The sequence below is a fragment of the Acanthopagrus latus genome, chromosome 5 (assembly GCF_904848185.1).
Source record: "Acanthopagrus latus isolate v.2019 chromosome 5, fAcaLat1.1, whole genome shotgun sequence".
Classification (NCBI taxonomy): Eukaryota; Metazoa; Chordata; class Actinopteri; order Spariformes; family Sparidae; genus Acanthopagrus; species Acanthopagrus latus.
Genome location: NC_051043.1, coordinates 7,895,249 through 7,918,404, shown reverse-complemented (window position 1 = coordinate 7,918,404; position 23,156 = coordinate 7,895,249). Strand labels below are relative to the sequence as shown.

At 42.2% G+C, this 23,156-nt stretch overlaps 3 protein-coding genes across 7 annotated transcripts in view; 2 read left to right on the top strand and 1 right to left on the bottom strand.

Annotated features, from left to right (window-relative positions):
• Positions 1–489: 489 nt before the first annotated feature.
• Positions 490–11,628, bottom strand: ido1 (indoleamine 2,3-dioxygenase 1). Of its 2 annotated transcripts, XM_037098233.1 has the most exons (11): positions 11,530–11,628; positions 7,752–7,905; positions 6,868–6,963; positions 6,666–6,785; positions 6,456–6,574; positions 6,335–6,349; positions 6,152–6,251; positions 5,893–6,010; positions 5,741–5,792; positions 4,964–5,112; positions 490–4,875 (listed from the first exon to the last, which is right to left on the bottom strand). In XM_037098233.1, the coding sequence occupies exons 2-11, from the start codon at positions 7,833–7,835 to the stop codon at positions 4,478–4,480; spliced, it is 1,251 nt and encodes a 416-aa protein (XP_036954128.1). In that variant the 5' UTR covers positions 7,836–7,905; positions 11,530–11,628; the 3' UTR covers positions 490–4,477. The 2 variants fall into 2 exon arrangements, with proteins under 2 accessions (XP_036954128.1, XP_036954127.1); XM_037098232.1 differs by lacking the exon at positions 11,530–11,628 and having other exon boundaries at positions 7,752–8,610.
• Positions 11,629–11,711: 83 nt separating this feature from the next.
• LOC119019530 (rho-related BTB domain-containing protein 2-like) lies at positions 11,712–23,142 on the top strand. 4 transcript variants are annotated; one of them, XM_037098228.1, is made up of 10 exons: positions 11,712–11,848; positions 13,503–13,704; positions 13,873–13,976; positions 14,291–14,476; positions 14,557–15,500; positions 16,059–16,177; positions 16,763–16,913; positions 17,016–17,104; positions 18,431–18,536; positions 19,231–23,142. In XM_037098228.1, the coding sequence occupies exons 1-10, from the start codon at positions 11,784–11,786 to the stop codon at positions 19,434–19,436; spliced, it is 2,172 nt and encodes a 723-aa protein (XP_036954123.1). In that variant the 5' UTR covers positions 11,712–11,783; the 3' UTR covers positions 19,437–23,142. The 4 variants fall into 4 exon arrangements, with proteins under 4 accessions (XP_036954123.1, XP_036954122.1, XP_036954125.1 ...); XM_037098227.1 differs by having other exon boundaries at positions 19,216–23,142; XM_037098230.1 differs by lacking the exon at positions 19,231–23,142 and adding an exon at positions 18,898–19,201.
• Positions 23,136–23,156, top strand: part of LOC119019266 (phosphatidylethanolamine-binding protein 4) — a 60,417-nt gene continuing 60,396 nt past the window's right edge. Inside the window, exon 1 of the mRNA XM_037097710.1 lies at positions 23,136–23,148. Within this exon, the coding sequence (XP_036953605.1) occupies positions 23,136–23,148 (13 nt within the window). The remainder of the gene's footprint in view (positions 23,149–23,156) is intronic.

Below are 23,156 nucleotides of genomic sequence, written 5' to 3'. Positions count from 1 at the left end.
GCTGCAGAGCAGAATCTGTGCCTGTTCGACAGCCACTTCTTAGTCAAAGTACCACAGTTGAAATCGCGTCCCCTCTGCCACCCCTGCCTGATTGAAATGACCAGAGGCAATGAGTTACCGCACGGTAGTGTGAAAAGCCCTTAATGGAGGACAGGCAGACGGCTATCCAATCATTTCATTTGGTCCTAATGAAATGATTGAGATTAACTGAATGATTTACCAGCCCTAACCTTAAAGCAACACAATTGAATTTCCTGGAGAAGGATCACTGTTGCAACTTGTCCTCGGGTCTTCAACTGCTTTGGCTTGGCAGCCGACCCAGAGCATCAGTGTTTGACAATCTGAGGATGAGTCTCAACAATCAGCTATCTTTCTCCAGGAACTTACATTGGTTGTTCTAAGTACAGAGTCACTTGCCGGCTGTAGACTCAGAGGACGTCACTGGTGACTCATCAAAACTGGCAAAACAGAGTAATTTGAGCAAACATGTGTCGACAATCTCCTGCATTTATTCAGCCAAACTCTGGAAGTCACAGGGCTGCGAGGAGGGAAAAAAACATCCATCAGACGCAGAGCCGGATATCTACGTCGCACAGCACAGCATGATGCATCACATATCTGTCTCACAGAGGCCGAATGTCACAAGTTTTCCTTGGAATAACAAAGACTGCAGTGTGACGTGTACTATCCTGTGAAGGCAGTGACGTCATCTGGGCTGCATCATCAACACTGGCATCAATAGTAATTCTACACCTGAATGAGCAGCCGTTAAAGCTGGCTGTGTGTGTCTGACAGCTTCTTTTCTGTTTTTTCATGTGGGCATACCGGTTCAGTTGAGTCAGTGGGGAGGAAGTGATAAAGTTGCTGTAAGATGACAACATCAAAAGCCTTTAACCTGCGCTGACAGACCGCAAGAGTGAGGTACAAAGAGGAGCCGGGGTTGAGAGAAATGATTTGAGAGACGGGGTGGGTGAAAGACGAGCTTGATGTCTTGTTTAAGGGCAGGAAAGTGAAGTCTGAAAAGCCACAACACAGGGAATTTTGGCTACGTTTTGCTTGTATTTAGAGAGACTTCTATGGAAACCTTCCAAATGGAGGTCCTATAGGAAGGATGATTCACCCGTCTGGAGATGTTCGCGACGATAGGAGCGGTATTAGCAACATCATAGGTAAAGAAACCCCTGAGGTGGAGCGACACATATTTCTGCATATTATTAAGACCATTAAATGGCTATATTTAATTCATTCAGTTTTCTAATTTACGTTATTGGTTTTAACTCCCTTATTATTTATATCGGTCCACTACTGTTGGTCTTAATGGAACATCATCCCAATGAGAGGAGGGTGAGTTTTTCTCCTAAACAACGGAATGTTAATGGGGGAAAAAAACCATATAGCTTCAGTATGAACAATAGCTTCATACAGTGTGTCCACTGTAATCTTAGTGTCCAGAAGCTCTGAGATCAAAAGTTGGTTTGAAAAGACATCATTTCCACTCTTTTTTTTACAGAAATCTTCACTGTAGCAGGATATAGGATATGAGGATATATGGAGCACGAACTGCTCTGAGGGTGAATCCAAACTGATCAGTAAGTGAGTTATGAAGCTGTATCTGACCTGTGGGTGTGTTTGATAAAGATAGTGAAGTCCAGATGAGCAGAAAGCATTCAAACGCCCAGAGTCACCTACTGCACTGCACGACCCATAATTCCCAGCTACGCCCGTCATGTACACGCCAAAGACAATCAATCCTGCACTGCTGCCATCACGGGTGAGAAAAGGTCCTGGCTTTGCTTGGCTTGAGGTAAGCAGCAGCATCATAAATTCAATTTTGAAATAACAGAATCCAGGATATCCTGTGGTTAACCACCGAGGCAAGATGTCCGATTGTCTAACCAAAAGGAGAACCCACGCCTGTAATCCTGTCCGCTCTGATGGATCAAACATGGCTGTTTGAGTAGATTTCATGAAAACAAGAGTGACTCCAGATGCCCTTTGCCCAGAGGAAAAAAAACTGATTTAGCTTTCTGCCTTGATTCTCAAACCAAAATGTAACTTTATAACAAAAAACCTGACCCTTTACACACTTCTCTGATGTCTTGCATGTCACAGCATTGTCAGTACAACACAAAAGATTCGGGTGTGTGCGTACATCTACGTGTGTCATATCCTATATTGAAATCAGCCAGTGTTGTGATACGAGGTGAAACTTCAGCGGCTGTGCAGGCCCAGCCCCGGCTACACAATGAAGACATCCTTAGAGATGGCCAGTGTTTACTGTCGGGTTGTCAGGGAGTCCTCCACAGTTAGGTAATAAGGAAGGGGATTATTTGCGTTGGCTGTGGAAGAAGGTTCTAATCAGATCACTGTGACATGTGAGCACGCTGTCACCACCACCACCCAACTCTCTCCATCCCTGCGGAGTTTCTGTTCACCTTTCCCCTCCTCACCTCGGTCTTCCTGTCACATTCTAAGAAAAGCTTGTGAAACTCATCTGAGTGGACATATTTCAGTGAATGGATGATAGTCTAATGATTACTCAGGTATGCTCTTTTCTAACGTGTTTGCTGTACATCCATCTAAAGTTAAAAAAAAAAAATTAAAAAAACATTTAAAGAGTTAGTTCACCCAAAGGTCAGGTGACGTTTCCTAGGGTTTACATCAGTCTCTGAAGCAACTGAAGTAGATGCAGACTGTTGTTTTTGTCTGTATGCATGTTTTGGTTGGATCGTAGGCAGGATTGCAGAAAAACTACAGAGCAGACTTCCACAAAACTTAGATAGAGGATTGATAACGGCATGAAATAGACCCCTCTAACTTTTTTTTACACTGATGATTCTGTTTCTCATGAAGAAAAAAAAAATATGGATCTAATGATTTAATAAATGTTTTTTTCACTATCTGTATGGTAACGAATAAGGATGGAAATATGCAACTACCACTAATGTGCGGCTGAGATCATTAGGATTCAGAGGGGTACCCATGATGATTAGGCTTGATTGAATTAAATGGGCCTGTTGGGCCTTGGCAGAGGTATATGTTCTACTGAGGGCAACTCTAGTTTTCAAATGTAGTAGAACCAAACATAAAGATATGGAATGGCTCCATACAGCTTGTCTTGTGTAATCCAAGTGTCTGGAGGCCCAAACTGACTGCAAGATATTATTTATACTCTTCTCAGCATCAAAATCTAAACCCCATCTAAAGTGGGTGCACAAGCTCAACCATGCATCAAGGGTGTAAATAACCACTTTTCAAATCAGTCCAGGATTTCAGGGCTACTGGAGACTTGAATTACGCTGGACAGGTTTCAGTTGTTTCTTTATATTCTAGTCCCCATCTACCTCAGTTTTTAGGAGAATGCTTTCCATCAGCATGGGGGTGTGCAGATAACGGCTGAATTTTCATTTTTTGGGTCAACTCATCCTTTAACAAATGTCTCTGACACCAGGGTCTTGACAGGCTTCATGTGCAATAGTTTAATGCTCTCTTCCATTATCTTTCCTGCTATTTACCCAGAATGAGAAAAGAAAGAGGGTGGAAGAAGAAGTGGATCCCGCGGGTTTGAAGAGAGTTGTCATGTCTAATTGCTACACCGCCTGCCTTATCTGATCTTGCCGAGCTGCTATCGTAATAAAACACCGGTGGAGACGGGCCAGGAAAGGTGAAGCTCCCATTCATGACACAATCCCTCCCTTCATCACTCTGGGTTTTCCACACTCTCCATCCAGGAAGTATAGTGGGGCATGTGAGGGCTGGATGTGGGCTGGAGGAGGATGGCAGAGGTGCTGAGGTAACTGCTCTGATAAGTGATGCATCTCTGCGCTGCATTGTGCATTGTACTTCGACATGACAACCCCATTGTAAGGACACAGTGGGGAGCAAAGATGCAACAAAGGCTGATTATTTACAGAGAGGGAAAAGGTCATGTTCCAGCCTGCTTCAGTGTGTCAGGGTAGGTTTCAGCTAGCGTAGGCTGCACACCTCGTCTGATGACTGTTATTAATGATGAATACGTTATGACATCAGGTAAATCACAAGCCTTCATGCCTTTGGGACTCGGGTTTTGCCCACCGTCTTGGCCTTTAATAAACAATCCTCCTTTCGTCTGAATTGGAATGCTGCCCTTCAGTGCCCTGCCATGGTTAAACAAGGTACTGCAGGATTTCGGTTTTTCAAATGTTTCATCCATTTTTTTTGACAGCTGCAAACTTCTCTCACTTATCTTTTTTTCTACACTGAACAGATAACAACTGCTATTTGTTCCCGTTACAGAGGACAATCTCTCTTGTTCTCTAGTTCAGATTAAAGAAGGAATCAGCGGTTGCGTTTCATGGAAAGTCAGAGCAGTGGTTTGAATTAGGATTTGGACTGAATGAAGGCTATCACTCAGAGTTGAGGCTTGTTCGTGAACACAACGAAGCTATGTGAAATGCATCCTTCCAATGACATATATGCAGCAGACACTGCTCACTCATCAGTTCTGGTGATTCATTTCTGTTCTCCTCTCAGACAGGAAGGCTTCTTTTGTCTGGTCCCTCACAGTCTTAAGGAAGATCATGATGCCAGAGCCACCGGTGCCCCTCTCCTCTAATGCTGTTGGTGCTCTGCTTATCATTTCCCCCTCGGAGTCCTGGTTCCTGTCACGAAGCTGTCGTGCTCGGGCTGCAGGTACGGTGATAAAGCGGCTGACAATGTTGATGTGGTAGCTGCGCAAATGCAACAGTTTCGTGATGCAGTGCTGAAAGGCCTGGTTGAGCCGCTCACTGGCCTGCTGCTGGACAAAATTCTTTAGTGAGGGTTGCGACGAGATGTCCTGGATCAGTTGCTTGTGTTTGGGAGGCATGTAGTCCCTCATCCGGGTTAGAAAGGCACCTACATTAGGACAGATACATCACAATGATTCCTCATTCCTCTATGGCACAGTTATTATCAATCAAAGGGGAAAAAAATGACATCTTACCACTTTTTGCTTCATGTTTGACTCCCAGAAGTTCATCAAAGCAGTGCAGCAGGCTGCTCTGTGCAGCGCTGCCACCTGAATACTCCATCGGTTCTGTCTGGACCCCTTCATATACCAGCCCATTAGGCATACTAGGGTTGTCTTTCCACCTATGCAGGCGTACATAAACACAACCACACACATTTCACAAACATCTTTTACTTAACAGTACAGCCGCAACTAACAGTCGTTTTCATTATAGAAGAATCTACAGATTATTTCTTGATTTACCGATTAATCATAGTTTATAAAATAGCAGTACATTATCACAAATGCTCATTGGATTCCAGTAAGAAACATTGTTGTGGACCAGACCTGCCCACACCAGACATGTTTATCTGGTCCACATATCTGAGATCCGAGCCACAAGCAGGCCATGCTATGGCCACATGTCAGCCAAGAGCGAACCTAGAAACCAGAGCTGGCCCAAATCTGGGCCACAGTTCATTTCTATTTTGTGGATCTGCTGGCGTGCTTGTGGCTCAGAGACATCAACAAGCCCAAAGTGATGTCTCCAGATTGTTTTGCTAGTCAATAACACAAAGACTGGAACAAGCAAATGTTTGACATTTTTGCTTGAAAAATAAAAATAAAAAAAATACTTAGATTCTCCAAATAATCTGCATATGATTTTCGACTAATCGATTAGCTGACTAATAGTTCCAGTTCTACTTTACAGTTGAAAGACTGTAAAGTAGAATTGGAAAGTAAAATGAAAAAACAAAGAGAGTTCGGTACCCTGACAGGTAGATCCTCATGATGCCATAGAAGACTGACGGTTCCACGTACACTTAAAAAAACAACAACACATTAATCAAAATTCTTGTTGATGTGGTAACATGAATATATGAATACTAAAACTGATACATAAGTTATGTTTGAGTGATTACCATGCATGAGCTTGAGTGCATCTGTCATGTCCTGTATCGACTGGCTGATGTCCTCCAGCGCTCCTGCCACAGCCTCAGTGTCACCACACCTGACACCGTTGATCACAGCAGGAATGTTCTGCCACACAGCTCCAGTTTTATTGTTTGTTTTGTTTTTTTTTAAGTTTCCTCTATCTTATTGTTGTATGAAGGTGATTTTTTTTTCTCATCTCACAAGTAAATAATACATGAGTTGATGTATTTATTAATACATATTCACCCTCAATGCAGGAACAGCTGCGAGCTCCACCAGCAGAGTAACCATAAAGAAACCTCGGACACTGTCTCCACCGGGGAGGCTGAGCAGCAGCTCCAGGTTCCTGCGAGTAAAACAGTAACCTTTGCCTACATCCCAATATCATGTTGCATTATGTCATGAGGACCATAATTCATGTGCACTTACTCCATGTCAAAAGGCCTGGCACAGGAGACACAAAGATGAACATAGGAAAGAAAAAAGAGATTTAGACTTGAAATCAGTTTTGTGGGCAGTCAAACCACACGCTGAAGACAACTGGCCTTACCCCTCTGGGTTCTTCTTCCTCCAGTTAGCCAGTACTGCATCTGCATGGGTTAGGATTGGTGGAAGTCCCAAACGCTGTGACACCTCCCAGTACGGGACAGCCAGGTTACGTGGCAGCATCTAAGAGGAAGATTATTGATGTTTCAAAGCCAGATGAATAATAGATCAGAGTGACTGATGTCGGAGAAAAGACAAAAACACACAGAGATACCTCAACTGTGTTGTTCTCTCCCTCCTGCCAGCTGTAGCCCATGGTCATCACGCTGAGGGCCAGGTGGGCCAGCCGTAACTCCCGGTGTTTCTGCAGATACTGGGTGCTCAGCAGCGGCATCTGGACAGACAGAGTGGCATCACTGAACCATGGCTCCATAAACACACTGAATTGTCCCTGTCAGTTTATTGTCCCCACTCACCCTGTTAATATGGAGGCGAAGCTCGTGAGAGTGCACGAGCTCCGGAACCCGTAGGGCAATATCCATCCATGGCTGGTAATACGGGGGGAGCTCTTCCTTTGAAAGTCAAGTCAGAGCACAGTGTGCAGGGTAAGAAAATGTTGATCATCATGGCATATGGAAATGAAACAGCACTTCTGAGCACACCTGCCGACCTTGACACCTCAAAAGTACGGGGGATTTTTTTTTCTCGAAAGCATTAACAGAATAAGAAAGAACAAAATAATAAGAGAATTTTGTTAAAATATTCTTTCTCCTCTCCAGTTCTCTGTCTGTCTGTCATTCACTGAGGAGGAAAAATGTGACAATTTCTTATTTACTGGGAGAAAAAAACAAGATATTTCTGACCTCAGGAGGAAACCAGGAGAAGGCAGTGAGAATCTCATGTGAAAACTATGACGGGTTGGCAGGTATGCTTCTGAGCACTGCGGATGTGAATGTGCAAAATGATGGAACAATCTCATACATTTTCATTTTTGATTTTAAGGCCTCTCGCCTAAATTTGCATGTCATTGCTTTATGTTGCTACATGCAAAGTAGCCTTGGACTTGGCTGAGGGATTAAACAAAATGTGGTTTTGTACAAACACAGCGCTGTAGGAATAAAGTTCATCACACAAACGGGAACAATGCCAATTTTTTTACTTCCTTCGGTCAACTCAGTGTCAGTCGATACCACAAGCTTAACAACTGCCAAACTACCATTTTCATTTAATGTGAATTTACTCTATTTTCAGTTAAACAATCTTTTAGAGGCAGATCCAATATTTCATAATGACGGCTTGTGTATAAGGTAAGATCCAAAAGGTAGAGCAGGACGTTTATCCGCTGAGCCTTTCCACCTACCAGAGGATCACGGAGGATGAATCCAAGCTCCTCAGAGACATGGTAGGAGTCCAGAGAGAAAGGAGATTCTGAGACAGCAGCCATTGAGAATGTGACAGGAACCCACTGACAGCAACAATCCTGTCACTATCTGAATGCTTCAAGAGACCCCAACCTGTGTGGACTCGGGCACAGAGTTCACTTTAGACCTGCTGTCAATAATTGCTTACACAACATTTATCGCTCACCTCTGCTGTTGCACCATTCTGAGTGTGGCAAATCAGTAGCTATGGCTCGCTTTGTGACTCATCAAGTAGAGGAGGTCCACAGTTCTGCACGTCTTCACTTCCACAAGCATCAAACATGTGAAAAGTGGTTTTATTGTGTTGCGTTTGATTTGACCGGCTCCTGTTGTGCAATTATTCTTTTATTTTTTCCAATGAATTAAAGGATTAGTTCACCCAAAAAAGAATATTCAGTCTTTATCCACCTAGCTCAATGCCGATGGAAAGCTGAGTGAAATGTCTTAGTGCTCAAAACATCTCTGGAGCCTCACAGCAAAACAGCGTTGCAGCATTCTCCTCCGAAACAGCTGAAGTAGAAGGCGACTTGTTTTAAAACGTAAAAAAAAATAATTCGAAGTTAATTTGAAAAGACATTATTTACAGCATGCAACCACTTTAGAGAGGGTGCGTGCTGGCGCTTTTAAAGAAATTAAAGATTTTGGCTTTAAGAGGGTATAGACCACATCTTTTCAAATTTGTTTTGGATTTCAGGGTTTTTAGAGACTTGGATTAAGATGAACAAGCTATATGGAGTCTTTTTATGATTATTTTCAGTTGTTTTTATTAACAATTTTACAAATCCCAGTCTATTTCAGTTGTTTAAGATAATGCCGATACACTGTTTCACTGTGAAGCTCCAGAGATGTTTTGTGGCCTACAAAACTTCACCTGACTTTCCATCAGCATGGGTGTGAGTAGCTACTGACAGAATTTTCATTTTAGGGTGAACTTACCCTTTAATTAGTACTGTGCACATTATACATTCCATTTTGTGTGTGTGAAAGACTACACTTTTATTGACGTTTATGTTTCTTTCATGTTTAACAATGCTGGTCTCAATTTGCTTTTGCAGTGGTTAAAAGCAGCCAAATGCTCGGTATGAAAAACTGTACTGCAGATGGCAAAAGTCGGAAAAAAATGACTAACACAATAAAACACTGAAAAGAAGTTTAATTCTGAGAATACAATGAAGAAAGAAATAGCAAAAATAGCAAAAATAGCTAGATCCTCCTTTTCGGCCATGTACGGACAACAAAATTCAGGGTTTCATTTATGTTATTTCAGTATTTTATATTTGTTACACAATTGCATGTTATCACATTGTTATGTATTTTGTGGTGCATTGTGAAGCTGATTATTCAACTCTTTGCTTCCTTTTTTACATGCTCATGTTGTGCCTCACTGTTGGAGAGGATTAATGAAATTTAGACTGTCAGCCTCACCTGGTGGAGCAGACTGAACATTGCACAGTGACTCAATAACACTTGAGTCCTCCACCTCCAGAGCAATCTCTCGATGTGAACTTGCTATCATTCTGAAAAGCGATTCAGTAAAAAGACACAGAGTGACGCTCGTGCGAATCAGATCAACAAGTTGAGGTTTTATTCAAAAATGACTGCAGCGCAGCTATGATGCTTTCTTAAAGTTGCAAGTCTGAAGGTCAGTTGTAATTTGATTCTCTTGGTCCTGGAACAAAGTTAAGATTGCAAACACTAGATTAAATTGTTGGACTGTGTAACGTGATTGACGTCCTTCAGAGCTACACAGAGGTACAGAGCTACAAGGTAAACCAACCCTGGAGAATTTGGTTTGTTGTGGATTTAAATCTTTTCCTAACTAAAGTGGAAACAACCTCAATGTAACAGTGGAAAAGCTACCACCATCAGTGCGTCATGGCCGTCAGTGAGTGGTAAGTAGCCTTTTGATTAACACAGACCAAACATGGCAAGTCATTTATTTGCTTTACCATCTGCATTGCCCCAAAGTGGTAAAAAAAAAAAAACTACTTAGATGACTGGTAACACTGGAAAGACAAGGACAATAAAATAAAGGTAAGACACTGTGGTTCTTGTTTGTAGCCTTAAAAGCAAAAAAAACAAAAAAAAACAAAAAACAAACAAATAAAAAAAACTTTGCCTCCAAAGGCCCTAAAATCACATTTCATCTTCAACACTCTTCCTGAAGTCTAGTTCCTCACTGTAGCTGCTAAACTACAGTAAAAAGCAGTAACTCTCACCTTGTCTGAACATGGGATGTATGAACACTGTTTTTCGAAATCAGTGAATGATCTTGTTGTCTTGCATATAGATTAAAAAGCAGAGTTGGCCAAAACCAAGACCGCTGTTGGATTCGCCTGTGCGAATAATCTCCAAAGACCCCCCAGCATAGTATCTTAAGGGTTAGAGGGGCCTTTTGGGCCCATTCAGGCCCCTCATGACCCAGAGCCGACGTGCTGCCACGTGTGGGCCACACGGGCCAAAACCGTGATATGAGTTCTTGGTCACATCCAAGAAATAACATTAAAAAAACTAAAAACATAACTGCCTTCTGTTGCCGTGGACGTGCAAGTCTGTCAGTTTCAAAAGATACATTTAATTAATTATTTTTTTAAAAGGATCTAATGGAGTAGATCAAATTCAGTTTTAAGCTTTACGGGCTGGCTCATGGCGTTCGAAAGACTTTTACCAGACAACTAAATCTAACTAAAGGGTGCCATTGGGTTTCATCGTGAGAAGGAAAACATTGATTATTTCGGGAACTTGACCTGTAGGAATTAAAAAGTCAATATTCATCGTCCCTACGTCAGATTTTTTTCAAATCCATCACTGTAATATTTATCTCAGTATCAGTCCATTTCTGAAAGTGCAGCACTAAATCGTTGGAGATTAACAACCAGAATTTTTTTTAAGAAAGGGGGGCATCAATCAGATTTCATCATCTATCATCTTTACTCTGCATATTTCCTCGTGTTAGATATTTATAGGTGAAAATGTATAGCTATAGATCAACATTTCTATAAAAATGTCATATTTATTTGTTGGATACTGTTCTCTAAGGCCAGTCAATGAGTCGAATGATAGCTGAAGAGTTTCTTGATCGATGCAGCGACACATCAGAGGATCTCATGCAGTCATAATGCAGTTTAAAAGAGCAAGAGGAGTTAATTTAGTACCAGGGAAGAGCAGATTATTTATACAAATCTCCACAGTGATGACTCATGTGATTTTTTTTTTTTTTTTTTTTTTTGGGGTCTTTTTATACTGCTCATGCCATTTTATTATCTGATTCATTTTGTATTTAATGTGTGTCATTCATCTTCATCTATCTGTGTAATATGTATACAGATTATAGTGAACACACACACACACACACACACACATGCCCAAGTTAATCTCTGTTGGATACCTGTCCCAGGTGAGCATGTATAGACTTTCCCCTGGATACAACACTATCAATTAACGCTGACGGGAGCTGATCCCTCATGCTTCATTTAACCCAGCCTGGATGCATGAGGCGTGTATGATGTATTTCATGACACGTCAAGAAAAAAACAAATAAATAAAAACAATATAAACTTAAAACATAAAACAACCCTGATTGTTTTAAAGCGGAGGCAGAATCATGAGCTGGACTGGAGGCCAGGAGCTGTAGGAGCTGTGGAAAGAGTTGTGTGCCGTACTTTAAAGTGGATCAGTGTTTTGTAATGAATGGGTTTTTTTCGGCGGTGCGCCTACCTATTATTAGCTACGGAGGCCTTACAGTAAGTGGAGGTGGTTCCATGACGGTCAGAGCTGCAGCTCTGCAGCGCACCGACAGGCTTCAGATCGGCGGCGACCGTATTTTTGGCAATGAAATCGGACTAATCGCGCTGATCCAGTGGAGCTTTCCTGAAACATCTGCGGCTCGGCCGGTCTATTTTCAAGCCTCGATCACCTCGCCTCGAAGATGAAGTCAAACGCCAGCCGCCGTCAGGTGCCAGCCGCATCCGATGGAGCCCTGCTTTCTGTCTCGCTCGTCGACCAGCCAACCCATGCAGCACTTCCTTATGTTGCGGTAAGAGGGACGTTTTCTCTGCGAACGAGACTGGCTTTTTATTTCCTTTTCGATCGCTTTTTTCCTTTCGCGTCGAGCCTGATAAACAGGCTCAGGAGTCAGTGACGGGGTGTTACATAACGTGTAATGCAGCAGAGCCTCATGACTAGTGTCTCGGTGGCGGAGGGACTGTTCGGTCCTCCTGGTAGGCAATGCACAATTTTATCACCTTTGCTGTGGGAGATAACTGAGGCTGCACGCTTATTTCATGGCGATTCAGTGAGGGGCTGTAGTCTGACGGCGCCGTGTGGGTTATTTTCAATATGTGTCCATGTGGGAAAAGATGAATTAATTCGAGGGTTTGCGCAGTGGAGCCTGAAACAGAAAGGGGCACATGAATGAGCAGTATTAGAGGCGGTGTGTCTGTATGGTGTCATACAGGCCCAGCCTAAGGTCACAGATGTTTTTGGACATAACGGAGGTGAGGGCGAGCCCACGGGGATGCAGATTGTGCAGTCAATGGAAGGCTGTTTTTTTGTTTGTTTTTTTGTGAATGACTGTAAGTGACAGTTTGATAAAGAGTAGCCCATGATAGTAATCTCTGGAGGACTGTATACACATGAAGATATAGGAGAGGACTGTTCTGTGATTGTGGGGGATCATCCTGGAGAATCAGAAAATATGTTAGTGGGGCAAAAACTAGTTCTTTAGGAGGGAGGGGGGCATCTGACCTCATTCATAAGAAGCTGGCTCTGTCTAAAATCTAAATATGAATGACATCTGATCGGAGGTTGCCGGTGCGAGTCTTTCAGAGAGGGTGAGGATGGTGCTGGGGGTCAGAGCTCAGGATGGTCTGCTGGTGTCTGGTGACTCAGTGACAGGGCAGGGCTCGGCTCCTTGATGTCCTGTTTGAAGTTAGAGCCACAGATAGATCCAGACCACTCTACAGCACGGGAGCAGCAGCAAACCACAGCAGGCATGACTGTCATCAGCTGATGATGTTTGTGTTGAATAAGGCCAAAAAAGACTAAACAAACATCATAGATGGAGGATATTGGCTGTGGCACAAAGACAAACAGGCTACAGTTCCCTTGGAAACGGGCTACCTAATTCATCAGCCACCATTTTCAAGAGACAGAAATAGTCTATTTAGCTATTCCCTCCATTTCATTTAATGAGGGTTTTATGTGTTGATGTCAGATTTCTAGCACTCATTGTTCTGAATCAGCCGTCATCGTACTGATAAGGTTGTTTGGATTATAACATAGGAGCCATACATAGGGGAAGGTGTTTTAAGGCTTGCAGAAGGGGATTACAGAAATATCTGGATATGATTGCATCAGCTTTTATTAACCCATAGCATGCAAACTCAAGCATTCTGGTTCGAAATATTGATGTTTTTCATTCAGTCTCCCAAAGCCATCCACCCTCTCTGTTTGCTTGTCCCTTTAAAAAATGTTTTGTCAGGAACAAGGACAGGGAACTTGTGAATGGGCACGGGCGAGTCACGGGACCGTCCATTGATAGCTCTGCAGGCAGAACGAGCAGTGCAGATGAGGAGTAGTCACAGTGTCTAATATCTGTATTGATCAGCGCTCCTGTACTGTTCAGGACGATAGTTTAGGATAGCGGGTGCTGATGATGCATCTTTCTCTGCCTCTTCGTATCTCGTCAGGTCCCAGTTGACAGATTCTGATATGGACTATGAGAGGCCAAACGTTGAAACTATCAAGTGTGTGGTGGTGGGAGACAATGCCGTCGGAAAGACCCGACTCATCTGCGCCCGGGCCTGCAATGCCACGCTGACTCAGTACCAGTTACTCGCCACACATGTGCCCACAGTCTGGGCGATTGACCAGTACAGAGTGTGCCAGGAGGTGAGTATGCAAATTACACCGTGAGAACAAAGGTTGTTGGGGGTTTTCGAGGAATTCAATCTCTGTTCACCCAACTGAATTCATCTATGCATGAGGCACATTTAGCTGTGAGCATTCATCCACTAGTGACTTGCAGAAAATATCCCTGAATGTGTCATCCCTTATTAGGTGTTAGAACGCTCCAGAGATGTGGTGGATGACGTCAGTGTGTCCCTCCGCCTCTGGGACACTTTCGGAGACCATCATAAGGACCGGCGATTTGCATACGGCAGGTGAGATATTGAAAAATGTAAAGTTAATTTACTAGAACTTGCTAAATGTCAGAATTTGCTGATCTCAGCTTCTTAAATGTGAATATTTTTGTGTTTCTACCCTTCTCTATGGCACTAAACTGAATATTTGGGGATTTTTGGACAGTAGGAGACATTTTAGGAAATGATCTTTGGCATTTTTCAGCAGTTTCTGACATTTTACAGACCATCGAGAAAATAATGGATTAATGAATCATCAAAGAAATAAGTAGCAGCTGCTGCCCTACCATTGTGCTGCTTGATTTGAGAGAATGTGTCCTGTGTCTCCCCTTCAGGTCTGATGTGGTGGTACTGTGCTTCTCTATCGCCAACCCCAACTCTCTCTACCATGTGAAGACCATGTGGTACCCTGAGATCAAGCACTTCTGCCCCCGTGCTCCTGTCATCTTGGTGGGCTGTCAGCTGGACCTGCGCTATGCAGACCTGGAGGCAGTGAACAGGGCACGGAGGCCTTTAGCTAGGTAGAATGGAGGTCACAGGTTGTTTGAGAATTGTGCTTGAATGAATCTTTTGCCTTCAATATATTCTCTTTAATTTTCAGACCCATTAAATCCAATGAGATTCTTCCTCCGGAGAGAGGACGGGAGGTGGCCAAAGAGTTGGGAGTGCCATATTATGAAACCAGTGTCGTTGCACAGTTTGGAGTCAAGGACGTCTTTGATAATGCTATCCGAGCTGCGCTAATCTCGCGCCGCCACCTGCAGTTTTGGAAATCTCACCTCAGAAATGTGCAGCGGCCTCTCCTTCAGGCGCCCTTCCTGCCACCAAAACCGCCCCCACCTATAATCACTGTGCCTCCTCCCCCAACCACCACAGAGGAGCATCCAGTCGGTCTTCTTGAGGACCCACACTGTGCTGACGTCATCCTGGTCCTGCAGGAGCGACAGAAAATCTTTGCACACAAGATATACTTGGCGACATCATCTTCAAAGTTCTACGACCTGTTTATTATGGACACACAGACTTCAGAGGAGACTGAAAGGCCCACTCGTGGTCCTCTCTCTGGGCGAGAGCTGCTTATGCGTGCTGCTAGCTTTGACGTCTGCGAGAGCAGCGATGATGGAGACAGGGCCAACCTGAGGGCCTGCACTAGTGATGGGACCTTGAAAGATTCGGAGGGGGGGCGACGGAGCAGAATGCTCTCCTCATGGAGCCGAGCTTTCATCAGCATCCAGGAGGAGCTGGTAGACGACCCTGTCACATACAGCCCCAGGCCCATGACTGTAGTGCACATGGACCAGTCCATGCAGCTTGGTCCTTTCCGGGCTGTTCTTCGCTACCTGTACACAGGTCAGCTAGACGAGAATGAGAAAGAGCTAATGCACATTGCACACATTGCCGAGCTGCTGGAGGTCTTTGACCTGCGGATGATGGTGGCGAACATACTTAACAATGAAGCCTTCATGAACCAAGAAATCACGAAAGCCTTCCATGTACGACGCACAAACAGAGTCAAAGAGTGCTTGGCCAAAGGCACCTTTTCTGGTGAGTGGAAATCATTAAAGGAGACATTATGATAATCATTTTCAGGCTCATAATTTTATTTTGGGTTACTACTAGAATAGGTTTAATAATAATGCTCAAAAAATCAGTTTTCTCACACTGTCCAGTGCTGCAGCTCTGCATTGCCCCCTCTGTCTGAAATGCTCTGTTTTAGCTCTTGTCTCTTTAAGCTCCCCCTCTCTTATACCCAATGTACTCTTATAAATTAACTCACACATGCCTGAGTCAGTACCGCTAACAACAAAAGAGCAGCTGTGGAAAATGAATCTTAATGAGCCGAACTAGCTGCTCAATAATGCATGTGTGACATGGTGACGTATTGTGATGTCAAGAATCTAAGGTGGGACCTCTGATGAGGTGTTTCAGTAGCAATGTTTTCTGTGGGTATAAAGTCCTTTTTAATGCAGAAGAACATGTATTTTACACTGCATGAAAGGAAAAAAGCATAATAATAATAATGTTTGTTTTTGTGTTCTGCTTGCTGTAGCGTGGATGTTAGTGTGAGTTAAGCGTGATCAGTGTCTCACCTCTGTATTGCAGATGTAGTATTCAAGCTAGATGATGGGACGATCATGGCCCACAAGCCTTTACTCATCTCTAGTTGTGACTGGATGGCAGCTATGTTTGGTGGGCCTTTTGTGGAGAGCTGCACGAAAGAGGTAAGTTTATGTCACTGTTAAACTGCAGACCAAACTCAGCACTGGATAAAACTTTCTGCAGCAACATAAATGTAATTACTTTAAAATTGCACAAAGCACACTAGTGCAGCAAAGATCAATACATGTACTGATGCAAGCAGAGAAGCAATGAACTATGTGGCCTGTTTACAAAGTATAATTTAATTAGAGGATTGCAAGTCCGTTGTAATACAATTAAGCTGGCTTCTGTGATGCAAACAGTAGTCCCATTAGCCCAGTTACTTTGTTTTTGTACAATAACAGAACATAATAGTATGTAAAGATAATGCATGTAAGATAACTTCTACATGTAGTCTGAAATTTCGATTCTTCTATTTAAAAGGATGTTAAATCAAATGGCTCTTCAGTGCTATTTTTAGATGTAATGACCAATTATCAGCTTTGACATCACAAGGTTTTTCTTTTTTGTTTACCTTGCTGCTGCAGCTAAAGCAGAACAGAACAGAAACAGAACTTCATTTTGGATTTCCTCTGGCTGTTCTATTAAATGCACATCAAAAGCCTGGGTCAGCTAAGTCATGCCGTGTCACATGTTCCTGTTTCTAGGTGCTGTTTCCCAACACAACTCGCAGCTGTATGAGAGCTGTGCTGGAGTATCTGTATACGGGGCGGTTTTGCTCTCGACCTGACCTGGATGCAATGGAACTTATTGTTCTTGCCAATCGTCTTTGCCTCCCCCACCTGGTTGCACTTACAGGTATTAAATGTGGTATATCTATTATCCTGACAACCACAAAGTCATTGTGTGTGATCAAGGTTATGCCCATACTAAAGTGACTAGTTCTGATGTTTCTTTCAGAGCTCTACACGGTAACGGTACTGACGGAGGCAGCGATGATGGGGGCTGACATTGATGGAGATGTGCTGGTGTACTTGGATATGGCCCAGGTAGTGTGACCTGTCAGTCACTACTGAAAAGGGATGGCACTTGAAGCTCTTATATAATGCTCTTGCAAATTAGATTTTCTTCTTAATGAGGGCATTTCTCAGGGAAAACTGCTCTGGAGGGTGACATAATCTTTACACCTAGTGGGTGGAGCCAAAGAAACAGTTTTCAGAGTGCAAGTCAGCTGTTTGGCAGAATAAATGGCAAAGGATGTTTGGGGCAGTGGGCATGTAGGACAGAGGAGTCTCCGCATGCGGGCTCAGCACTTTAGTTGATCTCATCATTCAAACTCAGATGTGCTTATGGTTCAGCTGTATTTTCACTGTGGCTCAAGCTCATTAGAGTCACATGCAGGGATGGTTTACCAAACAAGACCCTCAGGGGCCACCCACATGTTCATTTTGTGGTAATAACTTGGATAACTAGCTAATTTCTTCAACATGCACCACTAAGGCACAAAAATAAAACATAAATTGAAGTGAAAGACGTTATATGCATTTTTTGCCCGGTCTTGTCCGCAGCCAGCAGAGGGTTGATACTGCCCTGGTGATATGTAACTACTTTGTCAAGGTCACATATACTTTGTCACTCTCAGCTGTACTTAACATGCTGTTAATAGTGTTAAGGTTATAAGTGAATCACCTGAGTGCAGCTTCAAGCAACAACCAAACAGTTTATCAACGCAGCTGAATTACTCATCAGATTCCTCACAAAATGTGGATCCAATGGGTACTATGTAGTTTTGGAATTTTTATATTTGAAATATTCATAAGGTAGTAATTCAAACTCAGTAAATATTTGTTTCATCCATAACTGTATAAACAAACTGGTCTCAAAAGGAAAATAAGGTCCCCAGAACACTGTTGAAGCTAGAAAGGTGTCAGGGTCCACCAAATATGAAACATATATCAACAGTATGAAATTGTGTTGTCTTTTAAGGTTAGATTGTTTATTCGGTCGTAAAAATTGAGGAGAGTTTGATTATTCAGTTTGTTTGGGCATAAAATCAGTCAGTAAAGATCTTTCTCCTCTGATTGAAATGTCTTTCCCAAAACTATGTAGTGCACCTTTAACTAAGCCAAGCAGTGCAGCAAAACATGGCAATCTGAACCTGAGGTCACCTAAAATGGCATCTGCAGTATTTTCAAATATGAGTAAAAGTACAACATGTTGTTGCCGACTTTCCATTGACATTGGGGGTTAGTAGATAATGACCATTGCTTTTTTTAGTCATGCCCCTTCAGGATTACCTCGAATAATGAGGTGTCTGTATACAAAGCAACAAATACACAGATAAAAAAAATATAATCACTTTTTTATTTTGACAGTTCCACGGTGCCCAACAGCTCACTGGCTGGTGTCTTCACCACATCTGCACCAACTACAACAGCGTCTGCCGCAAGTTTCCCAGAGACATGAAGTCCAAGTCTACAGGTAACACAAATACCCACCTGTAATGCCCTCTCATGCTTAATAAATGCTAAACTGGCATGCGGTATGGCGAACACTGGTTGCTACAGTAAATGAGAGAGAGATGAGACATTATAACAGCATAAAATAAAAACATGTTTAATAGGCTTCAAAGGAAATTCAGTATTCCCCTTCAGTCGGAGTTATATTTAGTTATTAGTGCTTCAGAAGCAAAATTATTATTTAGTGATAGGGAGGAAGACTCATATAAGTGATTGATTATTGCCTACACTGTTCATGTTTGAGCAATAATCCACAAAGATGCTGACATTATTTGGTTCTTAAATCACTGTTATTTATTCAATTTAAAACAACACTATGTAAGTTTCTGCAGAAAGATAGTTGCTGAGTCTCCATCTGCCCATCCATCCATCCGTCCGTCCATCCATCCATCCATCCATCCATCCATCTGCCCATCTGCCCATCCATCCATCCGTCCGTCCATCCGTCCGTCCATCCATCCATCCATCTGTCTATCCATCCATCCATCCATCCATCCAATTAACCCAAAGCGCTGGCATCTGACAGCATGGGGATGAGACTAAACACTTAACTGTCTTTCTCCAGAATTACTTTAAAAATTACATGATTCACGTCATGATGTATTGATATCACAATTATTATTTTCAAATTCCTAAAACAGTCTGTTCTGCTGCAGAGAACCAAGAGTACTTCGAGAAACATCGCTGGCCACCTGTGTGGTACCTGAAAGAGGACGACCACTACCAAAGAGCCCGCAAAGAGCGCGACAAGGAGGACTACCTGTACCAGAGACGGCAGTGTAAACGCAAGTGGCTCTTCTGGAACCTTCCTTCCTCCCCAAACTCAAACTCCTCTTCTTCTGGCTCGTCCGCCGTCATTTGACCGAGCGGTAAGGCCATGCTGAAGTGAGGAACATCAGTGTGGATGCAAGTTGTGAAGGAAACAATAGAAGATAAGCACTGCTGGCTAGGAACGCCCTGACTATTCAGGCACACAGTTTCTCCTCCTGTTTGTTTGCCTCTGCAGTCAAACAGCACACCTCCAGGTCTGCAAGGTCAGCTCAATCCAGTGGTTAGAGTAATAAGTTGTGTTCCTTAGATTTTTAGCTTTAGTGTACATGAGGCTCAAACCTCAGTGATATGAACCTCGCTGACAAATGGCACAGTGTAACTGGCGCAAATAACAGCCCATATTTATTGTTGTATGTTCCACTACCTGAGTTTTAAAAATAGGACTCTGCTGGCACAGAACTTTACACCTATGATCATAATTCTCATCAATTAACCAGAACTGATAACCAAGTGCTGCTTATCAGCTGCAACAACCAGCAATTCAACACAGAACTTCTCAGTCTCAGAGATATAACACTTTGCCCTTAAGTGTTTGTACAATCTACCAAACTGTGTGTACAGTATGATCTCATCAACAGAACATAACAATGACATAGCCTGCCAGGAAATCCGTTATTGACGTCGTTCACTCTAACGTGCTGATTATGATACGTATTAATGAAAATACTGGAACCTTCCACCCATTTCTGTTCAGTCGTTCTACTTCTGAATGTTCGTGTATAAAGCTAAAAGTCATATGAGTCTGGACGTGCTCTGCATTTATGTATTGTGATCGTGTGATTTGTGGCCTCTTGTCACAAAAGGGCTTTAGTTTACATGAATGCATCCAGTGTCCTGTGACACAGGAGATCCCAAATCAAGGAAAATAACTGTATTTTCTGTAAAAATGCCAGCAAAAACAAACCAGATCACTATTATTTCCTATGTGTTGCTTGATGAGGCTTGTTGGCACACATGTTTTCCGAGTTCTTCAGTTTTAACTAACATGAATGCCTCCGTCAGCTTGATCACTGTCATCCTGGAAAAGCAGCACATGATGCATCTCCGAGCCTATAGCGACACTTCCAGATCTGAAGTGACCACATGTACATCACTATCTCTCTGTGACGATGTGTCTCTTGCATCTGTCGCTGGATGTGATTCGGCCTTTAGAGATTTACTTTAGTTGATCAGATGATGCCCCTGCCCCCACCCCCCCCCGGGACTATCTGCAGTTGGCTGTCTAAGACTTGTACATGCAAGAGGCTTCCTCATGCCTGGGTGAAGTCATCCATACTCTCCTACACACCTCGAGCACTTTCTGGACTCTCCTCCACAGAGACACACTCAAGAACCTCCAGTAGCAGCATCCCAGTGAACGGCACTAAAGACAGTATGGTGTCACGACATGCTGCGGCAAGTGTGATGAAAGAAACTTGGGGAGGATACAGGACCATGGTATTCAAATGTTTAAAAGAAAAGAGTTTTCGATCAAATCATTTGTCATGATTTGTTTTGCACGCCTCACAGTGTCGTATGTACAAGATTGTCATCTACTGTTGTATTTGATTGTAGAATGGACTTGTAAGCAGGGTGCTCAGTGAAGATGGGTAGAATTGTAAATTGTACAGAATATCAGATGAACTGCACTTGCATCACTCGAATGTGCAGTTACCTAATATTGTGCACTGCAGGCAGTGAGCAGTACCGTACAGTATTACTGAGTAATACATATACTGAATACAGACTTGACTTATCCAACTTGCATTTAATTACTGTGCAGCTACAAAGTATTGTTGAAAATAACTGAATACTCATTGTGCTGACCTTCATCTACAACTAATATATACCGTAGTATAAAGTACATGCAATTACAGGTAGTTTTAACAAACAGTTGACTAATTGTGAAGCTGGATTACAGTGCAAAGTAAAGTAGACACATGTTTATATAAGTGACATCATAAAGACTCATGATACATGAAAATAATAATTAAAAAAATCCATTGTTTTTGGAAAAGTAAATTGCAGCATTTGCTTTTGCAGCATATGTTAAAGACAGGCTGGCTTTAATCCTGCATATGGTTGGTTTAACTTTTCCATACCATTTTTGACTAGATATTTAGAGCCCAACAAAGAGCTTAAACGTTTCTGTGGTTCGAATCAATTCAGTGACAAAACCAAAATTCTGTCTTGTTAACTTTCAACCTAATGACTACAATGCATGAAGAGGGGCTCGCAAAATTAAAAGAAGTTTGTTCATTGTCATTTCAAGTGTAAGATATAGATTAGTAGTGGTGCTGGTGCTCTAAGCAGTAACTCTAAATTGCTCTCAATTACATGTCATTTCAAATATTTTAATTGATCAAATGTTTTGGCACTCGTGGTCAGACAGTCAGCAGGAGTATTGTTCTCTTTTTAGAGCCATCTTTGTCTGAATCCGATCATCTGACTAATAAAGAAATAACAGCCAGTTTTCACCCAAATTACAGCTTATTACAATAATTTAACAGCAGGAGTGTTATAATTTGCCTTGGTGGTGTGATTGATACATTTCATAGACATGCATTTCATTCCTCAGTGCATTCCATTTATCAGTGAATCTTCTGCTGAGGTTTTGCATCAACAGCACCTCATGCCTTAATGTACAGTGTAATGTATGTATGGTATTGAATGTAAAGTAGTGTTACTGTGGTTACTAGTTTGTTTGCTATATGTTCAGTTACCATGGTGCTCTCTAGGTTTTGTGTGTGTGTGTGTGTGTGTGTGTGTATTTGTAAATGTACTTAATCCATAATTTGGATGTAAAGCAATTGATTCGGGGATTTCAATGCGTGTGCTTTGGTATGAACACTGCACAGGTTTTTTGTTCTTTTAAAACTCTCAACACAAAACGAATGAACGACTCTGACCTTTGAGGCCACATTAGACAAAACATCAATATTGTGACATTAACCATGAACCCATGAAATGAATGCAGGGATTTCAAATATGTTTCTTTATTTTAAAATTGCTTTACGCCAACAAGTTCCAATTTGCAAGTTTCCAGTCTGCATAATAAAAAAGAAATTAAAAAAACGTAACAACAAATCGCTGAGACATTGCAGCCACTGGAAGTTAACTCAAACGTGTAAATAGTAATTGTGTGATGACTTGCAACTCAAACAATTGATACAAGCTATTGCATAGTTTAACATAGATACTGTTTTTGTACTATGCATACTGAAATGTCTGACTTTGAAACTACAAATTTGCACTGCTTTGTAGCACCAGGTTCTATTCAAATTGCATTAGAGGGTATAGCAAACATCATTAGATGCGTAGACAACATCAGGTAGACAAAAAAAAAAAAAAAAGATTAGATCATAAATTACAATGAAGTTGTCACTTGGGCCCTTTTCCATATGTTTGGGTGCTAATATCACCGCTGCAGAGAAGCACAAACCAAAGGGAGCTTTAGCAGCACCAGGAATATATTATATATGCTGCACAATCACTATTGCATAGTTTAAGAGGCCTTGTTCAGAAATGGTTGAAAATTAAATAAATAAAAAAAATACATATATAAAAAATAGAAGAAAAAAACTTGAATGTTTTCTCAGTGTTCAAAGCCTTGATGACATTTTCCTTAGTCATCTGGTACTTTTGTTCTGAAGAGCTGTTTTTATTATTTGGGAGCTGTAAATCTGAAATTCTGTAGCATGTGTTCTTGACAATGTGTAAATAATATTTACTAAATAAAAAGAGGAGCAACATGTGCAGTTTGGGTACAGCG

What these genes read in the sequence shown, in the direction of transcription:
- ido1 (XM_037098233.1), bottom strand. Translation starts at nt 7,835, where the DNA reads ATGGCTGCTGTCTCAGAATCTCCTTTCTCTCTGGACTCCTACCATGTC. An exon ending in TCATCCTCCGTGATCCTCTG is followed by an intron (nt 6,964 to 7,751) that starts GTAGGTGGAAAG and finishes TGACTTTCAAAG; the next exon opens with GAAGAGCTCCCCCCGTATTA. An exon ending in CAAACATGAAGCAAAAAGTG is followed by an intron (nt 4,876 to 4,963) that starts GTAAGATGTCAT and finishes GTCCTAATGTAG; the next exon opens with GTGCCTTTCTAACCCGGATG.
- LOC119019530 (XM_037098227.1), top strand. Translation starts at nt 11,784, where the DNA reads ATGGAGCCCTGCTTTCTGTCTCGCTCGTCGACCAGCCAACCCATGCAG. An exon ending in CAGCACTTCCTTATGTTGCG is followed by an intron (nt 11,849 to 13,502) that starts GTAAGAGGGACG and finishes GTATCTCGTCAG; the next exon opens with GTCCCAGTTGACAGATTCTG. An exon ending in CGGCGATTTGCATACGGCAG is followed by an intron (nt 13,977 to 14,290) that starts GTGAGATATTGA and finishes TCTCCCCTTCAG; the next exon opens with GTCTGATGTGGTGGTACTGT.